We start from the raw sequence: 20,262 nt of genomic DNA on the forward strand, positions 1-20,262 counted from the left end.
AAAACTGCAGTATATTTGTACTTTCTAATGCATTTTCCGCTTCAACCTATGGGATAACCTCCCCAATAAGCAAAATTTATTGCTGGAACATTGCCAAAACTTCGCAAAGCAAGGTGTAACATTGCTATTTTCATTGTAGGGAGGTTTATGCAAGGTGGCAGGGTAGCTTAATCTTTCGCCAAATTACATCGCAGCGCAAGGTTGAAAACCACAATATTATTGAAACGTTGCTAATATAACGTTCAGGAAAGTACTAATTTGAGATGTATTAGTAATATTGTTAATTTTACTTCAATACAATATTGGTAAAATTATATTGTACTTATGTTTCAAAACTTATTATCCATTAAACTTCCTATTTTGTTATAACTTATTAACTGACTTATTGCTAAAATAATATAGCAAAAAATAGATAATGTTTGCAATAAAAAACCATTTCATTAGCAACATTAGCAATTTTATGTTAACAATAATACATCAGTAATAGGTTATAATCAACAGAAACATTAATGGGTATTAACTGTAGACTTTCATATAGGTATAATATACCTACTTTTACTAATATTGTATTGACGAAAAACATAAACAAAATTGATAAAAATATGCATATCTCTATATCTATTGACTTAGAAAAATTAAAAATGCTCGGTAAATATATCCCTACCAAGAAAGTCGAATTTGAGGCCCCTTTATGTCCTTATTTTAAACATTTCAAGTGATTATATCATTAAAAAAATATTATTGAGAATATATAATACTGAATATTATTTGTGATCGATTTTATCATTAGATTGATATACTCGTATCCTGGTTTTATCCATGTTTTATCTACTTCAATTTTTAGTTGGCTAAAAGCTAACCTAAAACATAAAATTTAACTTAAAATCAAACTAAACAAAATTTGTTATACTTATTCATGGCTACAAACATTATTAAAACACACATAATAATAAAATTATACTTACATTTACATTCATTAAAATCTCATTCGAAAAGCATAAAACATGATACCAAAAACGTAAAAAAACAAGTTCATTAACCGCGTTTTATTCGATCTTATGGTATATTTGTTATATTATTAATTATTATTAACTTTGCGGATCTTTCATTTGAATCTTTGCTGCAATGTTGCAGAAAAAAACGTTTTAATCACCATTCAAAAACAATGTTTCTGTAGCAAGGTTTCATCAATCACGACACAACGTTTAGAAATCAACATTACAAAGCAAACTGTTTGGAGATTGACTGCAATGTTGCAAATGTTATGTGAGGTTTTTTGCTTGGTGGGTCCTCTTATATATACAGGGTGGTCCGAACTGTATTCCGGAAACTTTGGCAGCATATTCTGCAGATAAAATAAGTAAAAACGTTCGTATAAATGTATGTCCTAAAATGCTTAGTTTCGGAGATACAGGGTGTAGTTTGAAGTTTCCTTTTTATTTCGATTTTTTCCAAATAATTTTTAAGTAATATTGGACGTCAATATTTGGATGAAAATTGGTATCTAGGAGTTTCTTGACATAAAGAAATTTGATTTTGATGTTAATATGACTCCTACTATAGAGGGCGCCACTTACAAAATTTTTAACTGGTTTGAAGAGTAATAACTTTTCGTCCGTACCTGTATAAAACTACTGAGTAAATAAATATACATTTACGATGTTTTTTCTTACGTAAAAAGGGTCTCTTGGTAAAAATCGCTACGGGCAACCGTTCTCCAGATATTTAGAATGAAAATAGTCAATACATATCATTATTGACAAAAAGTAAACATGATGATTAGATAGTTATTTGATTGAAATGATAAATTTGGTAACTTTTTACTTTTTTTAAATTAATCATAAATTCTTCTTTAAAAAATGTTTGCAACCACATTTTCTATTGAACTTTTGGCACAAAAACACTTCAAATTTATGATTTCAGTTTACTAACTATTTAGTCAACATGTTTAGTTTATGTCAATGATGATTGGTACTGATAATTTAGATTCGAAATATCTCGAGAAACATTAGTCGTAGCGATTTTTACTAAGAGACCTTTCTTATGTAAAAAACGTCTTACATGTACATTTTTTACTCTTTAGTGTTATACAGATACGGACGAAGTTATTAGTTTTCAAACCAGTTAAAAAATATGCAGGTGGCGCCCTCTACAAGTAGGATTCATATTGGCTAGTAGTGGGAACTATCGAATGAATACTATCGAAACATTCGATAGTTGCAATTCATTCGAATAATTCGATAGTAAGAAAACATTCGTTGAAAACTATTCGAATAAAAATTATCGAATAGATCCGTCATCTGCCTTGAACTATTGTATTCTAGTAATTCGGCAGCAAAAACCATTCATTTATAAAATTTAATCTGTAGAATATGCTGCCGCAGTTTTCGGAATACAGTTCGAATCACCCTGTATATGAAATTTGCATAGAATAATATCCCCAATAATAACTGAGAAAATAAGTACCGAAAACCTTCCCTGCCTTCTTTTTGTCTCCTTTCAATTTTTGCTGATGCCCTCTGGCCCTGCTTACAGAGTCTACAGCAAAGACTTCATTGATAAAATTGAGCTTGTTCATGTAGCACTTGACAGAAATATGTACTGTCGAGAAACCTGTTGTAATCTGGAATGTATCCCTGTTTAGCGTTAGCAATTTCAATTAGAATTAGTTCTTTGAATAAAGGCCTTGTTATGCTGGTGCCCCTAGAGGGATAAATAAACATATTGTGTCCTTGTCTATTTTCCAGTGGACGGTCTGCTTTTATTTGATCCACAGTTTTCTCCATCAACGGTTATACATTTGAGTATTTCCAGTATTGGCTCTGGACCAAGATAGGATTCTGCCTTGCTGGTTTGTCGTTTTTTTTGTTGCCTGAAGGATGTTCAAGCGCATTGAGTGCGCAAGTTGCCTTGAGTTCTAAGTGCATTCAGTTTATCCTATATATCTTTGGATCTGATTAAACTTATTACAATTCATTTTTATTTCAATACAAAAGTACAGTTCAATTTATTTTGACAGTTCAGTGTACCAATTACTCTCACAGTCAGTTATTATACCTCCCTAATTGCTTACCTTGAAAACATTTTATAGTAATTAACAATAGCTATAAACACTTAACTAGATAAACTTTTCATTATGCAATTACTTCAATCTACTACTGTAGTAACTACTGGTAAAAACTAAAAGTTAAAATATTTTACGTTTAGAACCAATACAAATTGGTTTGGGCTTTGTTTTGAAATATGTGCACTTAGCGAGTAAATGGTACTGGACATGTGTCTGATACCGATCTAAAAAACGAATTTCTTTTGCGTAATCGGAAACAATGGTATCAATTGGGACATAAATTTAATGAGATATCATATCTCGAAATAGGGTATTTGAAATTCATTAACTACTGTTAAATTCTCAAGGTATAAATAAATGGTTGTGAAATTAACTCTGATGTTGTTTATCTTGAGAGATTAGTTTGTTATTAAAAAATATTAATTAGTTAAATTTTTCTTTCCTGGTTGATTATGAAGCTCATCATTTTATAGATAGTTTTCTTAAGTATATTGCTAATATTATTATGAGTAGTGATATTCATAATTTTATATATTTTTTTGTCAAAATATTGATGTTATTATTATTATTTTGGTTTGTAGATTGTAGAATGAGTGGAAGGGGGGTTAATCACCTTAAACATCTATTGTAAACCCCTTTTTTGAGTTATAACTCATCTTACAGTCTGTAACTCAACATACATGGGGATCTTCCTGTTGTTGGAAGAGCAAAGCATCCTCCTCTGACAACAACTGCTCAACCTCCGAGGAGTGGACATCGACCTCCTATGAGGGTATACACACTTCGACGGGTGGGCTACGTACCCTTCACAATCGAGCTTATCGCTTATCTCCGGCTTCAATCCTTCAGTCCTTCGAGGTGGAGGCTGAAGGATCTGTCCCCATTTTCTCCACCTTTTTAACTTAGTTTCTCTTTAAACCTGATACCGATGTTGACCCGTATAATCTCTAAATAATAGAGGATATATCTCTCTTTACCTATTGCCTCCTTGGATTTGAGGTCAATTCTTATTATGAGAACCTGACTTTGGCCCTAGTCCCTCGAGTTGATGACTCACTCGCCAACTCGATGTCTTTACCTTGGAGTTCTGGCAAAGCTGGTGATACACCGCAAGAGTTAGTCGGTCCATTTCTACAGAGCTCCGCATATAGAAGTAAAAGAGGCAAGAATACAATTCGTTGTCTTCTGGGGCCCCAAGGTTGAGACCTGTAGAGGCTAGTTTTCTATCTAACCACGCATCCCTTCGACCTGGTCTCGCCATCATACGATTTAATAGTTTTTGATGAGGTTGTCTCCTCTTGGTCCGGGGGTTAAGCTAAGACCCCCTACTACATGACCACAGACAGTAGAGGGTGCTTGGTATCACGGACAGGGTAGTTCCATCCGGCACGTTATACTTCTTGGTGCAATTCTCTCGTCACGCTAGAGGGGATTCCCTCTAGCACCTAACTAGCAGCTTCCCCACCAACGACAAGGTCTCGCATCTCCTAGAGGAAGATTGTTCTGGTTTCTGAGTCCATTTATTTTCTTAATTTACGTTTCATAGCAAAACAAATAGTATCTGTTCATTTTAGAGATCCTTGTCCTAATAATTATTTATAATAATAATTATTTATGTATTTTTTTGTAAACATAAACCTTCTTCCTGATTTGTTTAAATGACTTGAAAATAATCTAAATTTTTAAATTATATGAATATTATTTAAATTGGTATAATTTAGGAAATACAAAAAAATGTCAGCTGAAAATTTTATGTTTTTACTTATTTATTGTTTTACAGTGCCTACTTTCATTTACTGGTTTCCTTGATTCTACCGCATAGGATTATTATAAACATTAGAATTTTATCATGGCTACCACAAGACATGGTGTTTACTATCGCCAGGCCGTCACCACAATTGTCATTGACTCCATAACTGCGAAAACTATTTTTATTATTTCATTTTACGAACATTTTTTAATAAAACCATGAACGTAATGATATGATTCGAGGTGAAAATTAGATTTATACAAGGTATTTCAAAAACATGTGTTATCGCTCGTGAGGAGATTTCTCACATAAAAATAAGATTCTATGCATCTCAAATAAGATGCATATTTTTAATATCAACATAGGTTCGATTCTGATTTGTTCCGTTGTTTAAAGTGTTCATTTAGTTTAGTTTCGATTTATTATGATTTTCTTCCAAGTGCTTTTAGCGAATCTTATAAAATTTTGGGGGTAAAAAGTTTCTATAAATGCGACATATTTATTACTAAAAAGCATCGACATATTCACCAGGGATGTGCATATGGGTGCATCACTGTGTACAAACATGTGCGCCACTGACTCTCTTTACACTTTTATCTTATTTCCAACATTGTGTAGGTCATTTGATGTCGATTAAAAGTTGTATCGTGATATTATGTCAATTCCGGCTCCTTGGTGGAGGAAACCAAAGGGGAAACGCAATTTTATTAATTTCCTTAATCCAAGTCTAACTGCAACCTTTCAAATTCTCTACTGTCATTAACTGACCAAAGTGTTAAATTAAATTCATTGTTTTTTCATCAAAAATTTGAAAAAGCTCCTATAAACATGGGTGCAGAAATGCATACTTTTAAAGTTACAAGATGTTAAAACTTCTAAAAAATAGGTCTTTGTACTTATCTTAAATACCATTACATATTTTTAATTTTGAATTTTCTGTAGATAACACTGCATATCAGTGATATAAATTTTAATAAAACTTAATAATAAATTATATTAAATACGTAATTTATTAATTTTATTTTTCATTTAATTTTATTAATTGTGATTAAATGCGTTTACTCACCAGGGAGATAGAAATAGACCAAATATTAAAATACAACTTTTAATCGGCATTAAACAGCCTACACAATTTGGTTAACAAGACAAAAAATGTTAGTGGTGCACATGTTTTTTAGAAGAATACCAGTGATAACCTATATGCACGTCCCTTGTGAATCTGTCGACACAGTTTTAGGACTAAAATATGTAGCAGTTCTAATCACTAAAATCACTTGAAAGAAAATTGTAATAAATCGAAAAAGGAATAATACTTTAACTCCCTACAGCTGTGGAGCAAAGCAAAATCGGACCTATTTTGATTTAAAAAACAAATCTTATTTTTGCATGAAGAATTGCCCAATGAGAGATATTTTTTGAAATATCCCGTATATTTATATAATATGCATTGTTTGTACGACAATATTCAATTATAAGGGAAATTAAAATAACTTTGGTTGCACATCATAATACGACCACCAGCAAACTCCATAAGACATAAGATGGTGTCATTGATGACGTACAACAAAAGTTGTTTTAATTTCCTTTTATGTTTTAAATTTTACTTTTTTTTCTATCAATCTGGTTCATTGATTGTTGCGCCTAATCAGTCAGCCGATTAAATAGGAAGCTAGATGGAATTTTTATGTCATTGGTTGGAATAATTCATTTTGCTTTCCTGCTGTTTACATGTTTGATTTGTACAGGGTGTCCCATGTTCGTGTGGTTTATGACGTTTCTCATTGATGAACAGAGATACAAAGATGTAGATTTCACATCACTATGCTACTTTTTTATGAAAGTAAAGAGGCTACACAGAGATTTGTCCTAGTCCCCTTGGATTCTGAAACACAGGGAAAATTTCAAAATGTTGCATTTTTCGATGCTTTCAATATCTTGGTTATCTTATAATTTATCGAAAAGATGAAATTGCAAAGGTTTTTTACGCAGAATCCAATGGCCTCACTAATTGACGAGTTTTTGCGAGTTGTCATTTTCGAAATATGACTCAATCTTACGTTTTTAAAGGAATACCCTGTATGTTATTTTTTTGTCATGAGCATTCTAAAAATAAATTCTATGCTCCTGAAATTCTGATAAAAATTCCTCCCCAATTCTGTTAAAAATGGCACCCTAAAAGTTTAAAAATTCCGTATAGCTCCAAAGCTTTTTTGGAAATTACAAAATATTTGCTATTTCATTTTTATGTTTTTCTGACTAATTGAATTATACAGGTTAAGTTTTAAATAAGTGCAAATATTTTCAGGGGTAGTATATTTAGACCCCAGAAACAAGTCTATGACGTTTTTATCGCGAAAAAAAATCAAATTTTGAATTTTTTGAAAAAAAAATTGATTTTTTTTTACTTTTTAGTTAAAAATGTAATTTCTTGATAATATGGTAACTTAGGTAATCCAGTGATTCTCAAAATTTAAGCAAAAAATCATTTTTTTTTATTTTTCAAGTAAAATAAATCGGTTTTCAAATAAGTCCAAAATGGATTTATTTGAAAAACGGTAATGAAAATTATATGTTTTTTTATCGAGATCTACCAGCCCTAAAAATATTTGCATTTATTTACAAATCACTGTATCCCCTGCAAACCCTGTATCTGGGGTGGCAATATACTTAATTACAGTAACAAGATTACAGTTGGGGATTGAAACCTTTATGATCTACAATAGTTAAATAAACATTAATTTCATTAATAGACCGTAAACACTACTTTTGCACTGGATGCGCCTTTCGCTAACCATGACAGCATTATCAGCAGGTGATTAAAGACCAAAATGTTTTAATGATATGCCGATGATAGTAAAATGGTGAGCAAAGCGCGAGCCCAGTGCAAACGTAAAGTGTTTGGTGTATTGTGTGAATTAGTGTTTTTTTTTATTTTATTAATTATTAAAGTAAATTTCAATTTGACATTTTTTGTTCTACATTTATAAAAGTTCTATGAACCGTCGCGTCGTTTTGCCTTCCAGCAGCTATTATCAACTTTCTTTTTCAAATTCAAATCTGAATTTTTTACGGGATTTCAAGACATGAGACGAAAAATGTCATAAGAACAAAATAGTAGCAATGGGAAGGTAACATTTTTCGTTATGTCTATTTAAATAGGGGTATGAAATGAAATCTTGTTTTTGCCTTTTCAAAAATCTGCTGACCTTCGAATTTGGTATAGCCCTGTTTATAGCTAAATTATTTCTTCCTAACAATGCTTGGTCTACAGTTTTATAACTTATATTATTCTACCATGGAAATTTAGCGACATTTTTTATTAAACTTTTCTTAAGCAGACCTATTTCTGTAACCGTATTAACGCAAAAATACCTCGATTAAGTTTTATTTATTAATGTTATATAACAATGGCAAATTTCTTCGTGTCACACATTGTTAGCAATTAGTTCCAGACGCTTTTTTCTTTTCGTTTTTTTCTAGCTCTCACCCGACACGTTCGACTTGTTTTATGTGGTCATCGTACAAAACATAATGTTAGTGTTTTTCGGTAATTGCTACCAACAATTAAATTACCATTGTTAAACATTTCAGTTGTATCAGTATTTTTGCATAATATCATTTAAATTGCAAATCAACCTTAAAAGTTAGAGAGTTAAAATATTGCGATGCTCTTTAATAGAATATATATGGACTAATCATGGATATCTAGAAAATCTGCCATTGATTAACAAAAAATAATCATAAACATAGAAGAAATCAATGACTAAAGGATACAAGGACCATGTAAAGCCCATATACGGGCTGCAGCAGAATTTGTGACGTTAGACGCCATTTTTTTGGAAGTAACGAATGAGTCTTCAGCTGGTTATCAGCGACAATTTTAGCCATTTTTAATAGTTTGCTGTGTGTAGTGAACTTTGCATAAACTTTATTACAATCGCAATTTGTTCAGCTTTCAAGAAAGAAAAGAAAAGAACGAGCCAGGAGTTATTAGTTTATCATAGAGAAATAAATAGTACAATCCACCTTTTAGCGTTTTTTTTTATTAAATTGATAATTATTTTTCTGATATTATATATAGGTACTTGATATGTGCTACACGTCGATAATAGTTTTGCACCTTTTGTTAACATTTTAATACGTTTTTTTTTTTCTGTAATTAATTAGTATGATAACCACCGCATATACCATAAACGTAGTCAAACATTTATCAAAATATGTATAAACATCGCTTTAAGCGGCTGCAGCAGAAAAATATGTGCCACGGCACTGTTTGGAAGAATGGTAACACTTTGGTCTCGTACATTTGTCCATAAATTCTTTAGTCATTAGAAGAAATACTAGCGTTCCACTAGTTTACTCAGGCACCCAACAATGTTGCCAGCTTCTAGAATCTTAATTTTCACTACATTTTATTCGAAGTTCAAAGTGAATGTTAGTCAAATCCAAGAGTCAAATCATCTAGAAATATCTTTACTATTTTTTTTTTTAATTCAAATATTTTATTTATAAAAATATGTATATATTAGTAATAATTCTTTTTGATAAAGTATTACACTTACTTTTTCACTGAATTTTATTCAGAGTCATATTAAACAAACCATCTCAAATGAAAATTTCAAAATGCAAAAATGCTGATGAATTATTATGTGTGAAAATGGCGTTAATACTAACTTATCTTAATAAATAATAAAATCTGTAAAATGTATAAATAATGTAGTTTAATTTTTTTTAATAATTTTTATTTTGAATTTTTATAGTTTTATTTTATTTTGTTCAGATGGTTTAATAAGTTTTCTGGTGTTTATCAAAGGGTTTATCTAAGCTTCTTTTGTGCTAAAAGTTTTCTTTTGAATAATACCGTATGATAGAAAAAAACGGCATCTGGTTTGGCTTTGAAACGACTATCGATGACATTCCCAATATAATTTTTACATAAAAATGATAGCGATCTTCATTTCATATAGCCACCACTGACGTCGTTTTTTTTCGAACGTATTGTATTTTTTGGCCAGTGTCTTTTGGTTCTTTATTATATTCTATCAAAGGCAGTATATTTATACACTAGAGAGCTTTTAATGTTGGTCCTTCGACCATTTATACTTGACTCTGCTTTATTTCTATGATAATTTGGTCAATTACCTTGTGCTACTTGTACATGTGATTTTAAATACCTTGTTGAACTCTTTGCACTAACATTTTTGATACAGAATTCGCAGGAAAATGCGATATTTTAATGTTGCTAAAATAAAGTCTAAGTAAAGGTGTAATTTCCTATATCTGGTTAGGATGAAATTTTTTAACGTGTGGCTCAAACGCATTAGCGTAACTAGCAAATTATCCTGGGGGGGGGACCTTCTCTATCAATAAATTTCATAGACTTGGTTATCAAACCGTGTTCCGGTATATTACTTAAATACATACAGTTTCTAAAAAAATGAAAATTAAATATTTTTGAACACAACTAAATAATATTAACTAAACAAAAACTAGAAAACGTCATTTTTACTCACCACAAGCAAATAAAATTAATGTAGTCAAGAGTCATAATCAAGATTTCTCTGGGGGATGCCTAGCATCTGGGGCACTCTAGAGTTACGCTAATGTTATATATATATATATATATATATATATATATATATATATATATATATATATATAGCATTATAAAATATATATGCTCCAGGTATGCCTGTCAGAAAAGATATCTCTGAAAATCCTGTACATATTATGTAGTTAAAGTGACAATAAATCAGACAGTTATATAAATTGAGAAAATGGACAAGATATAAATAACAGAACCGTTTTATTATTATTCATGAGTTATAAAAACACTAGATATACCGGATGTTGCATCGTCGAGCGGGGGGACATAGGAAATCCCATGTAAATTTTAATGGGTCAATTATTGCTTCCTAATTATTTTAGAGAATAATTTATTTAGGTTTATTGGAGAGCACTAAACCCTACATTCAAAAGAATAACTGTAGATATTTTTGATTAGCTTACGAGTTATCGCCGATTTCTCTTTAAATATTTCTCCTTTATGGCCCTGTATTTACTTATGAGCACCAGCCAAGGTAAAGATAACTTTGAAATGAAGTTAGTTACTTCAGAAATTTATCTATTTAGTGTTTATTATTATTATTATTAACAACTCATACCTACATCGAAAATATAGCCATGAATTACACTACTGAAGAAAAGTATTGATGATTAAATGGTATTATCAAGGAAATAGTTATCAAAATCTGTATCCGAATAGACCGATACCTGGAAAATCTACAATCGCAAGGAATATCCAGAGATTTGAGACCAAAGGTACTCTAATAAATAACTGCAGATGTGAAGCAAGGCAGGAACAAAGAGAAGATGCAAGAAATGATACCGACTTGGAAGTTTTATTGGCGTGGAAGAGAACGATGGAAAGATCAGCACAAGGAAACTTGAGGATGAAATAGGACTACACACAGCGTTTCGAATTTTGAAACGACATAAATACTATTCCTTCAAATATGAATAGCACCAAGAGCTACGAGATGGGGAAGAAATACGGCGGCAGGCGTTTTGTTTTGATATGATGGAAAGAGCAAACACGGATAGGAATTTTTAAAACATATGTTTCAAAGACGAATGCACGTTTACCTTAAATAATGAACCCAATGTTCAGAATTATCGATATTGGAACAAAGAAAACCAACACAGGTTTGTCGAAACAAGGACGCAATATTCACAGAAAGCAAATGTTTGGGCAGGGATATTCGGATAAAATATTATCGGGCCATTATTTCATACGCGAAATTTAAATGCAGAATATTATTTTGAACTACTCGAAAATCATATTTTACCACCAGGTAATCATGTAAAGCGGCATCATGTAAAGCATTACATGATGCCGCTAGGAAATATCAGGAAGTTTGGTACCATATGGATGGCTGCCCGGCATAGTACCCTGGCTGTTCGGGAATATTTGGACAATAGTTTTAACGGAATCGTTATTGGCCTAAATCATACAGTAAATTGGCCAGCAAGGTCTCCTGATATTTCGCCAAATGATTTCTTTCTTTGGGGCCATTTAAAAACAGGATGGGCCATTTAATATACAAGGATAAAAATACCCAAATCTAGACGAGTTAAAAATGCTATTTCTGCCGAATGCAATAGAATTTCAGCTTACCAACTAGCGAATGTAAGAAGAGAATTTATGATCGCCTGTGCTATTGTCTAGCAGTCGATGGAGGAATATTTCAACATCTTCTTAAATCCTAAAGTTCTAACAATTTAATAGTACCCAAATTAATAAGTTATTAACATTGTAATACTATAATTCACCTTTGTAATTTCACTCATTTTATTTTACTTTAATTCATATTAATTTGTATTTATAAATACATCTTTAAGATTTCCGATGTAGGAATGAGTTTTAATAATAATAAAGCACTAAATAGGTAAATTTCTGAAATGACAACTTCATTTGACAGTTATCTTTTACCTTGACTGGTGCTCATAAGTAAACACAGGGCCATAAGAAAGGAGAAATATTTGAAAAGAAATCGGCGATAACTCGTAAACGCGCTAATCAAAAATATCTAAAGTTATTCTTTGAATGTGGGTTTTAGTGCTCTTCAATAAACCTAAATAGAATTATTCTCTAAAATAATTAGGAAGCCAATAATTGACCCCATTAAAATTTACATGGGATTTCCTATGTCCCGTCCGACGATGCAACACCCGGTATATTTTTTGTAGAAACAATAGTATTTAACTAGAGGTATGATTAAGAAACCATTATCGCCAAACAATACGTTTATAATATAACTAGGTATGTGGTTAACAAAACAGTAACATTATCCTAATGTAACAGTTAATTAATTGTTCATATAAAACTCTCCCGTTACAAAAAACCAAACTATGTAACAAAAATATTGTAGCTGTCGTTTCGAAATACCCATTTGTTTAGGATTTATATTTTATCCATAATTGGTAAAACTAATTTTACATATATTTTGTTCAAATAATAATTTATAATATCAAAATAAATTATCTAGTTTATGCGGATTATGCTTTCAAAATAAATTGATGTATTATTATTATTTTCAGCTGTGCAAAGCTGCAGTGGTCGAGCTTAATGACGTTTGTTTGTAAAATTAATTAAATTAAAACAATATGAGAATATATTGTTTCATTTACGTTTTTTTTTCATTTCAAATAGATAATATTTGAATTATTTTTGCATAAAATAAAAATAAAAACTTTGTATTATTTATAAAGATGTATAAGAATATTTTTAATTTTTATAGGAAAAATGTTTTTAATTAATCTTACATCACAGTATTATGTCGTTTGGATGAGAATATACATAAAAAAAAAAAAAAAAAAAAAAAAAAAAAAAAAATTATTAATATTAATTTGCATAATGTTAGTCGAATAAGAGGAGATAATGCTGTAATATGTAACAAGTATAGAAGCGAGTGATATTTTTATGAGATAAGAAAAAATAGAGATTAAAATAACAATTAAATTTAATGACAAACTGCATTTAAATATATATTTTTATATGTTTGCAACATTTATATTATATATGTGTCCCAATATTCCGTGGACATAGAGAACTTCTGGAATCAATATAAGTTCACTGGACACAATTTACCTCTATACAAAATGGCTTCGTTTGTCCGTTAAAGAGCACCAATCAAAAATAAACCTGAACGTTAATTATTAATTTAAAATTTATTTATTTTTTAAGCTTTTATGAAGCTTGTCAAATATTTAGTGTGTGATAATTAACATAAAATTTCATATTAACTAGATTATTAGCGATAGCCAGATTGTACTCAGATTTGATGAGAATATACATAAAAAAAATATTGAAAAAATTGATGAAAAGAAATATTTTGGGCAGAAATCAAAAGTTTATTAAAAATATTTTTCTCAAAAAAGTAGGGCGCAGAGTTTTTTTTTACAAGGGACAAAAAAATGTAGTAATTACTAAAATTTATGTAGGGGTGGGGGTCGTTTTCAACCTTCATGTACTTTTTCTTGATTTTTGTTAATGCCACAAGATTGTGTCAAGCACTTACCAAAATATAGGCACCTTAAATCTCAATCAAATCAGAATAACAGTTCTTAAAAATCTTATATCTTATTTTTTTAATTATTAAATTATGTCTAATGAACTTATTTGATTCCAAAATACGTTGTAGTTACGGAAAGTTCAGGAAAATATTTAACACCCTGTATAATGGAATAACAATAGTAACTAAGCAAAATTTGTTTAATTAATTTGAATTTGTCTTTATGTTTAGCGTGCAATAGAAGACTCGTTGAATTGGTCTGTAGAAAAATCCCGTAATTTCTTTTAAAACCAAAAGGTATTCTGGAAATATAGTAATTATATAATGGTAATATTCTATATTTTTAGTATTATTTTATGTTAAAAACTATAACAGAAAATTAAATTTATATTTTTAGATATTTTCAAATATCCCTTCGCCATTTTGTCATTTAAAAATAGAGACAATAGAAACATTTTGTTTTATTTTATAAATTAAGTATTATCATGTAACGTTTCTACTCTTGTGGCAGATTAAGCTAATTTACTGAAAATATATATTTTCAAAATATAAAACACAGTGAAAAAATTCAATCAAGGGTATTTTTTTGCAGTCTTGGTGGGGTAAAGTAAGTAAGATAACAACAAAATTGTTGTCAAAATTTTTTATAGTACGTTAAATTAACAAAATAAACATACTTGGGTATATACCGAGTATATAGTATTTACCCAAATTCAATGTGCTTCAGCAGGTGCGTGTCTATCTGCGGAGCGAGAGGTACTGGGTCATCGATCATCAGCCCAGTACGAACGCTTTATTTATTTAAAATAAAAATATTTATCTAAATAGGTCTAACTAAATAGAGCGACCAGCGAGTCGTCATGCGCCACCCCAAGGAAGGTAATGGCAAACCACCTTGAATATATTTGCCTTGTAAATTCGGCGATAAACTATAGGTCCTGTGTACTTGTGAAACAAATACATGCGAGAGGTAGCTGACGTTCTGTATAGAGTATGGCATCTGTAAGAAGATGCAATTCATTTCTGTATTTACTCATTGGGTATACCTAACCGGATGCAAAACCCATCGGGTATTTACCCAAAATTTAATATACCGGCTGTTTGCCCATCTCTGATGATAGTGAACAATAATATTTTACATAATTATGATTTTTAAATATTGATAATTATGTAATTAACTGAAGTATTTATAAAATTATAGGTAAATCAATTTGGGCAAATGGAGAAAAAACATTTTAAGTTTTATATATTAATAAACTACAAACTCTCTATCAAAATAGAAAAGCGCTTTTTACTGTTTACTAACACATGGTTGGATAAATTTCTGTTGAAGTACAAGGGTAGATAAAGGAAAAGTTGTCTTTTTGTCGCGGAATATTAAACTTACTTTGAGTTTTAATTGCTTTATTTTAATGGTAATATTTCTAGAAAATAAGGGTTAATACTGAGCATCTGCCATTTTTTATTATAATTAATATATTTATTTATAATTTTGATATTTTTTATTAAACAGTCTTTTAATTTAAAACAAACATTCGCCATAGTGTCAATAAATAAATACTCCTTGAAAATCTTTTATATTAGTATTCAAATTATTTGATTTAATTTCTGTAAAAAAAATGACAAACAATTGTCACTATCATATAACTACAATTATATATTCTCGCTTAACACTATTAAGTGCTTGTTATTCTGTCTGGATGTGAGCTGTTTAAATCATTTTACTTATACAATCATTTATATAATTTCTTCACCGGAATGTCAAGAAAATTTATCCAAAAATTTTTTCAACGTTTTTTTGAAACGCTATAGAGCATTATAAATATTTATCAGGGGTTTTTAAATAGTTTTATGAGCTAACAAGTATATTGTAAATTTTATGTAGAGGTAGATTTAAGTAATATATTACTAGGTATATAATAATAATGTCTGTATTTTTAAAGTAAAATTTAAGATTACCTATTTTAATATTACCTAAATGTGTATATATGTATACTAAACTGTATTCGTATTATTATTTTCAGAAACAACTAGGATTATTTGTATTTCTTAGCTTTACCGTATCCTGTCACTGTTTAGATGAATACGAACGAGAATATTTTCTTGGTCCAAGGCATTATAATCCACATCCCTACGAAATCGAATTTGAAATATCGAGATTGTCGGTAAGTAAAGAGTTTACAGAGAATTTCCTGCTGTAATCCTCTTGAAATATTGCTACTAAATAATACTTTTATCTAACAATGTAAATAAATGGTTAAAAGCATAAAAGGTAAAATATTTAGAAACTGGAGAGGCAATATAGTACATAAATTGTTTTATTGGGAGTAAAATAGAAATTTTTTTGTGGCGAGGCTGTACGTGGGGGGTCAAATTAGACGCTTTTAACCGGAAGCACGGTGTGTTTTTCAAAATATGCATTTTTAACAAATCGTTGTAACTTTTTTGCTATCGAAAATTTGGTATTTCTATGAAAACACTGCTATAGCAACTTTTTACGTAGAATTTAATGGTTTATGTATACTTTTTTTAAATTAATAATTTGAGAGTTGTCATCAGAAAATTGATTTTTTATTTGGAATACCCTGTATATTCTTCATTAACTGAAAAGAACTCAAAATTCCCTTTCCAAAAACATAGCACACTTGATATTGTGTTATAGTCCCCTTCGAAATACCAAATTTTTAAAAGTTTGCCACTTTTAACTAGTAGGCTTTGGATCCCTTATTGATGATCTGTCCCTAATGGAACTCAAAAAACATATTTTTCCAGCAAGACAAGGCACCGCCTCAGAAGGCTGAAGTTCTCAGCAAATTTTTGCTGCCAATTTCGAGAATAATTGAATAGCTATCCAAAATCCCAGCCGTTGGCCGTCGAGGCCGCCGGACTTAGTGCCTATGGATTTTTATTTCTGTGGAAGAATAAAGGCTCTAATTTTTAAATTGGCCGTATAATCTAGACAAGACTTAGAAGTACTTAGCGGTTATGCGAGGGTATCTTTCACCCCCACTGAGTTAATGAATTCCGCAGGAAATGTTCAAAAACGGTCCCGTCTGTCCAAAACAGAAGACGGTCGACATGTCGTACACCTTTAGCAAATTCTCATGTTTTAGTTTGCTATTATTTTTTATTGTTATTAGATAGAATACAGACAAGAAAGATTTCGATAGGCGCCATCTAAAAAATGACAGAAAATACTATTTAACCTGTGAATTAAAATGACAGGAACAAACGGCACTGTCACTAAACCTTCTCGAATAGACTATACTTCTGTTATTAAGACATTCTTACAATGATAATACAAATAATAAATACAAAATTTACCTGAAGATTACACTATGAACTTTTCAGAAGATTCTTTTATATTTTTTTCTACTTTTATACTAGGATACAGGGCCTCATACATTTCCGGACACCGAAGATGACGATGACGATTATAACAGTGGAAACAGGTACAATATAATTAGTTTGGGCAATCAAAAGCCCAAGTATTCGGAGGACAATGAAAGTCCCTACACAAAGGTATCCAAAAAAGTGAAGAATTATATTTATGGCGGCTATGAAGATGATGATCATGAGGTAAGTGTACGTTTCTTCTATTTCTGACATTAAAAGCGTCAAATAAACGTCAAATGAATCACTTGAAGAGACTGAAGTGAATAAAAATGTAATTAGGCATACCGTAATTAATAATTAAAAAATATTTTTACTAGTAATACCACAAGGGTGTAAATTATTTATGTTTTTTTTGCGAGCTATATGGAATATTTTGGAAATTACTATGCATATTCCTGAGTGTGAAAACATTTTGTATTTAATTTAATTTCGTGTGGAATTCGGTTCGAGAAATTCACATCAAATTTTGTTTAAAATCATTTTAAATTAAAATTTTTTGGTTTTTGACAATACTTTTTTCCTTCAACAAGACACGAGCATAGCGTAGAAAGTCTGGTTGATTGATAATTGTCTAAACTAAGTAAAACCGTAACTTACGTTTGAAAGCTGTTAATTTTGTAGTAAAAAACTGGTCAGTTTATTTAAATTATACAATATAGTTATTTTTATTTGATTTTTTTTATATTTTTAAAATGAATCGTTTTGAAAATCTTATGATATGTAATTTAAGCGAAAAATATCCGACACATCGACTAAGCTCGCGGTTACATTGGACGCGGGTCCGTGCGTTTTTTTCATACGTGCGAGCTTTGGCGGAATTTACTCTCGCACGACTATTTTATTATAAGCTCGCGGTTACATTGGATGCGTGTCCGGACGTTTTTTTGGTCGTACGTTTTCGGACGTGCACGCAGCAAAAAACAAACAAATGGTATCTACGCAGGCGGTTACATTGCATAGGAGTTTGCGCGTCCCTGCACGTACGTCGATTTCCGTTGGTCGGATGAAAACAAACTGGTTTGTTTTTTAATACGTGCACGTCCGAGCGTTCGAATTTTTATATTTCTGGGCCCAATACATTCCCGAAAAATTTGAATATTTTTGAATACCAGGTTTATTTTTATCTTAGATATATTAATGTTGTTGGGAACATTCTAAAATATTCAAAAAATATCACCGGTTGCTGTTTTAATTCACCAAATATTTTACATATTCATTTTCTTCCCCTTTTCTTGCATATAAATAATTTACCTAACATTTTCTTCTGTTTATAAGTAGTTATTTTAACATTAAATCCTCAGACAGCATCAAAGTAGTGGCGTCCGTTTTGACAAACTCGACACAAAAGGACACCATGAATGCGCATCTAATGTAACCACTAAAATAAAATAGTCGTGCGTGTAAATTCCGTCAGAGCTCGCACGTTTAAAAAAACGCACGGACCCGCGTTCAATGTAACCGCGGGCAAATGGTTACATTAGATGCGCGTTCATGGTGTCCTGTGTGTTGAGTTTGTCAAAACAAGCGCCACTACTTTGATGCTGTGTGAGGATATAATGTTAAAATAAATACTCACGAAAAGAAGAAAATGTTAGGTAAATGATTTATATGCAAGAAGAGGAGAAGAAAATAAATATGTAAAACATTTGGTGAATTAAGACAGCAACCGGTCAAATTTTTTGAACATTTTAGAATGTCTCCATCAACATTAATATATCCCAAATGAAATTAAACCTGGTAGGTATTCAAAAATATTCAATTTTTTCGGGAATGTATTGGGATCAGAGAAAAAAAAATCGAATGCTCGGACGTGCACGTATTAAAAAAACAAACCAGTTTTCATCCGACCAACGAAAATTGACATTCGTGCACGGACGCACAAACTCCGATGCAATGTAACCGCCTGCGTAGATACTATTTGTTTGTTTTTTGCTGCGTGCACGTTCGTGCACGTACGACGAAATCGTCGTACTATGTGTTATCTGACTCAAGTACTTGGTTGCCATTTACTGGAGCCATGTGTTTACATGGCGCAAAGTTACGGTTGCCGCCATCTTAAGAACGAAACGAGCGAGTTGTTCAGGAATACTTATTGCATCTAAGTAAATTATTCAAAATTGAAACTATTAAATGAACAAATGGTAAATAAAAACGTTTTTTTATATACAGATAGTTTGAAAAAAGCTGAGCCATTTCTCTTAAATAGATTCATCACGTAAAAATACGAATTATCCTTTATATCAACGTAGGTCAGATACTGCTTTGTTTCGTAGCTATAAAGTGTTAAAATCTTATTTTTTTTTCGATTTATTATAATCTTATTTTAAGCGGTCTTAGCGATTCGAATGGAATTTTGAGGGTAAAAGTTTACTTACTATAAGTGCGATTTTAATGCTAAAAAAGTGTCGACAGATGCACCAGAAACGTGCCTGTGTGTTATCACTGGAATAATTTTCTAAAATAACATGCACGCCTCTTACTTTTTTCTCTTGTTAGCAAAACTGCGTAGACTATTTAACACCGATTAAAATTAGTCTCTCGATATTTTGTCAATTTCGGTTTGCTTGATGAGATAATCGAATTTTATTAATTTACCTTAATCTAAGTCTAATAGCGGCCTTTAAAGTTTTCTTATGTCATTAACTGCCCAAACTATTAAATAAGTACTCATGATTTGTCATCAAAAAACATGAAAAAATGCCCCTATAAACATCGGTGCAGAAATAGATACAAATATACAGGGTGGCGCACTTCACTCGCCTTGGTTGATTATACAAAAACGGAAAGATGTAGAAACCCGGCAGAACTAACCCATACCAAAGTTATATTTTTTCTTATGAAACAACAGGTATTTTATTTAATTTGTGGATTCTAGGACATAAAATAAGGTATTTATTATAAGGGTTTAATATGATTAAATGCTTTGGTTTTAGAGATATTTAAATATGCATGGTATAATAAAAAAGTTTGGCAAC

General features: G+C 30.8%; 1 protein-coding gene across 1 annotated transcript in view; it reads left to right on the top strand.

Annotated features, from left to right (window-relative positions):
* The window catches only part of LOC115875004, a gene marked incomplete at its 3' end in the record, with an annotated part of 29,269 nt that extends 11,799 nt beyond the window's left edge, over window positions 1-17,470 (top strand). The window contains exons 2-3 of the mRNA XM_030890315.1: window positions 15,916-16,056; window positions 17,279-17,470. Coding sequence (XP_030746175.1) covers window positions 15,916-16,056; window positions 17,279-17,470 — 333 coding nt within the window. The remainder of the gene's footprint in view (window positions 1-15,915; window positions 16,057-17,278) is intronic.
* Window positions 17,471-20,262: the final 2,792 nt, after the last annotated feature.

The sequence above is a fragment of the Sitophilus oryzae genome, unplaced genomic scaffold, assembly GCF_002938485.1.
Source record: "Sitophilus oryzae breed Bouriz unplaced genomic scaffold, Soryzae_2.0 scaffold_1317_pilon_pilon, whole genome shotgun sequence".
NCBI classification, from domain to species: Eukaryota; Metazoa; Arthropoda; class Insecta; order Coleoptera; family Curculionidae; genus Sitophilus; species Sitophilus oryzae.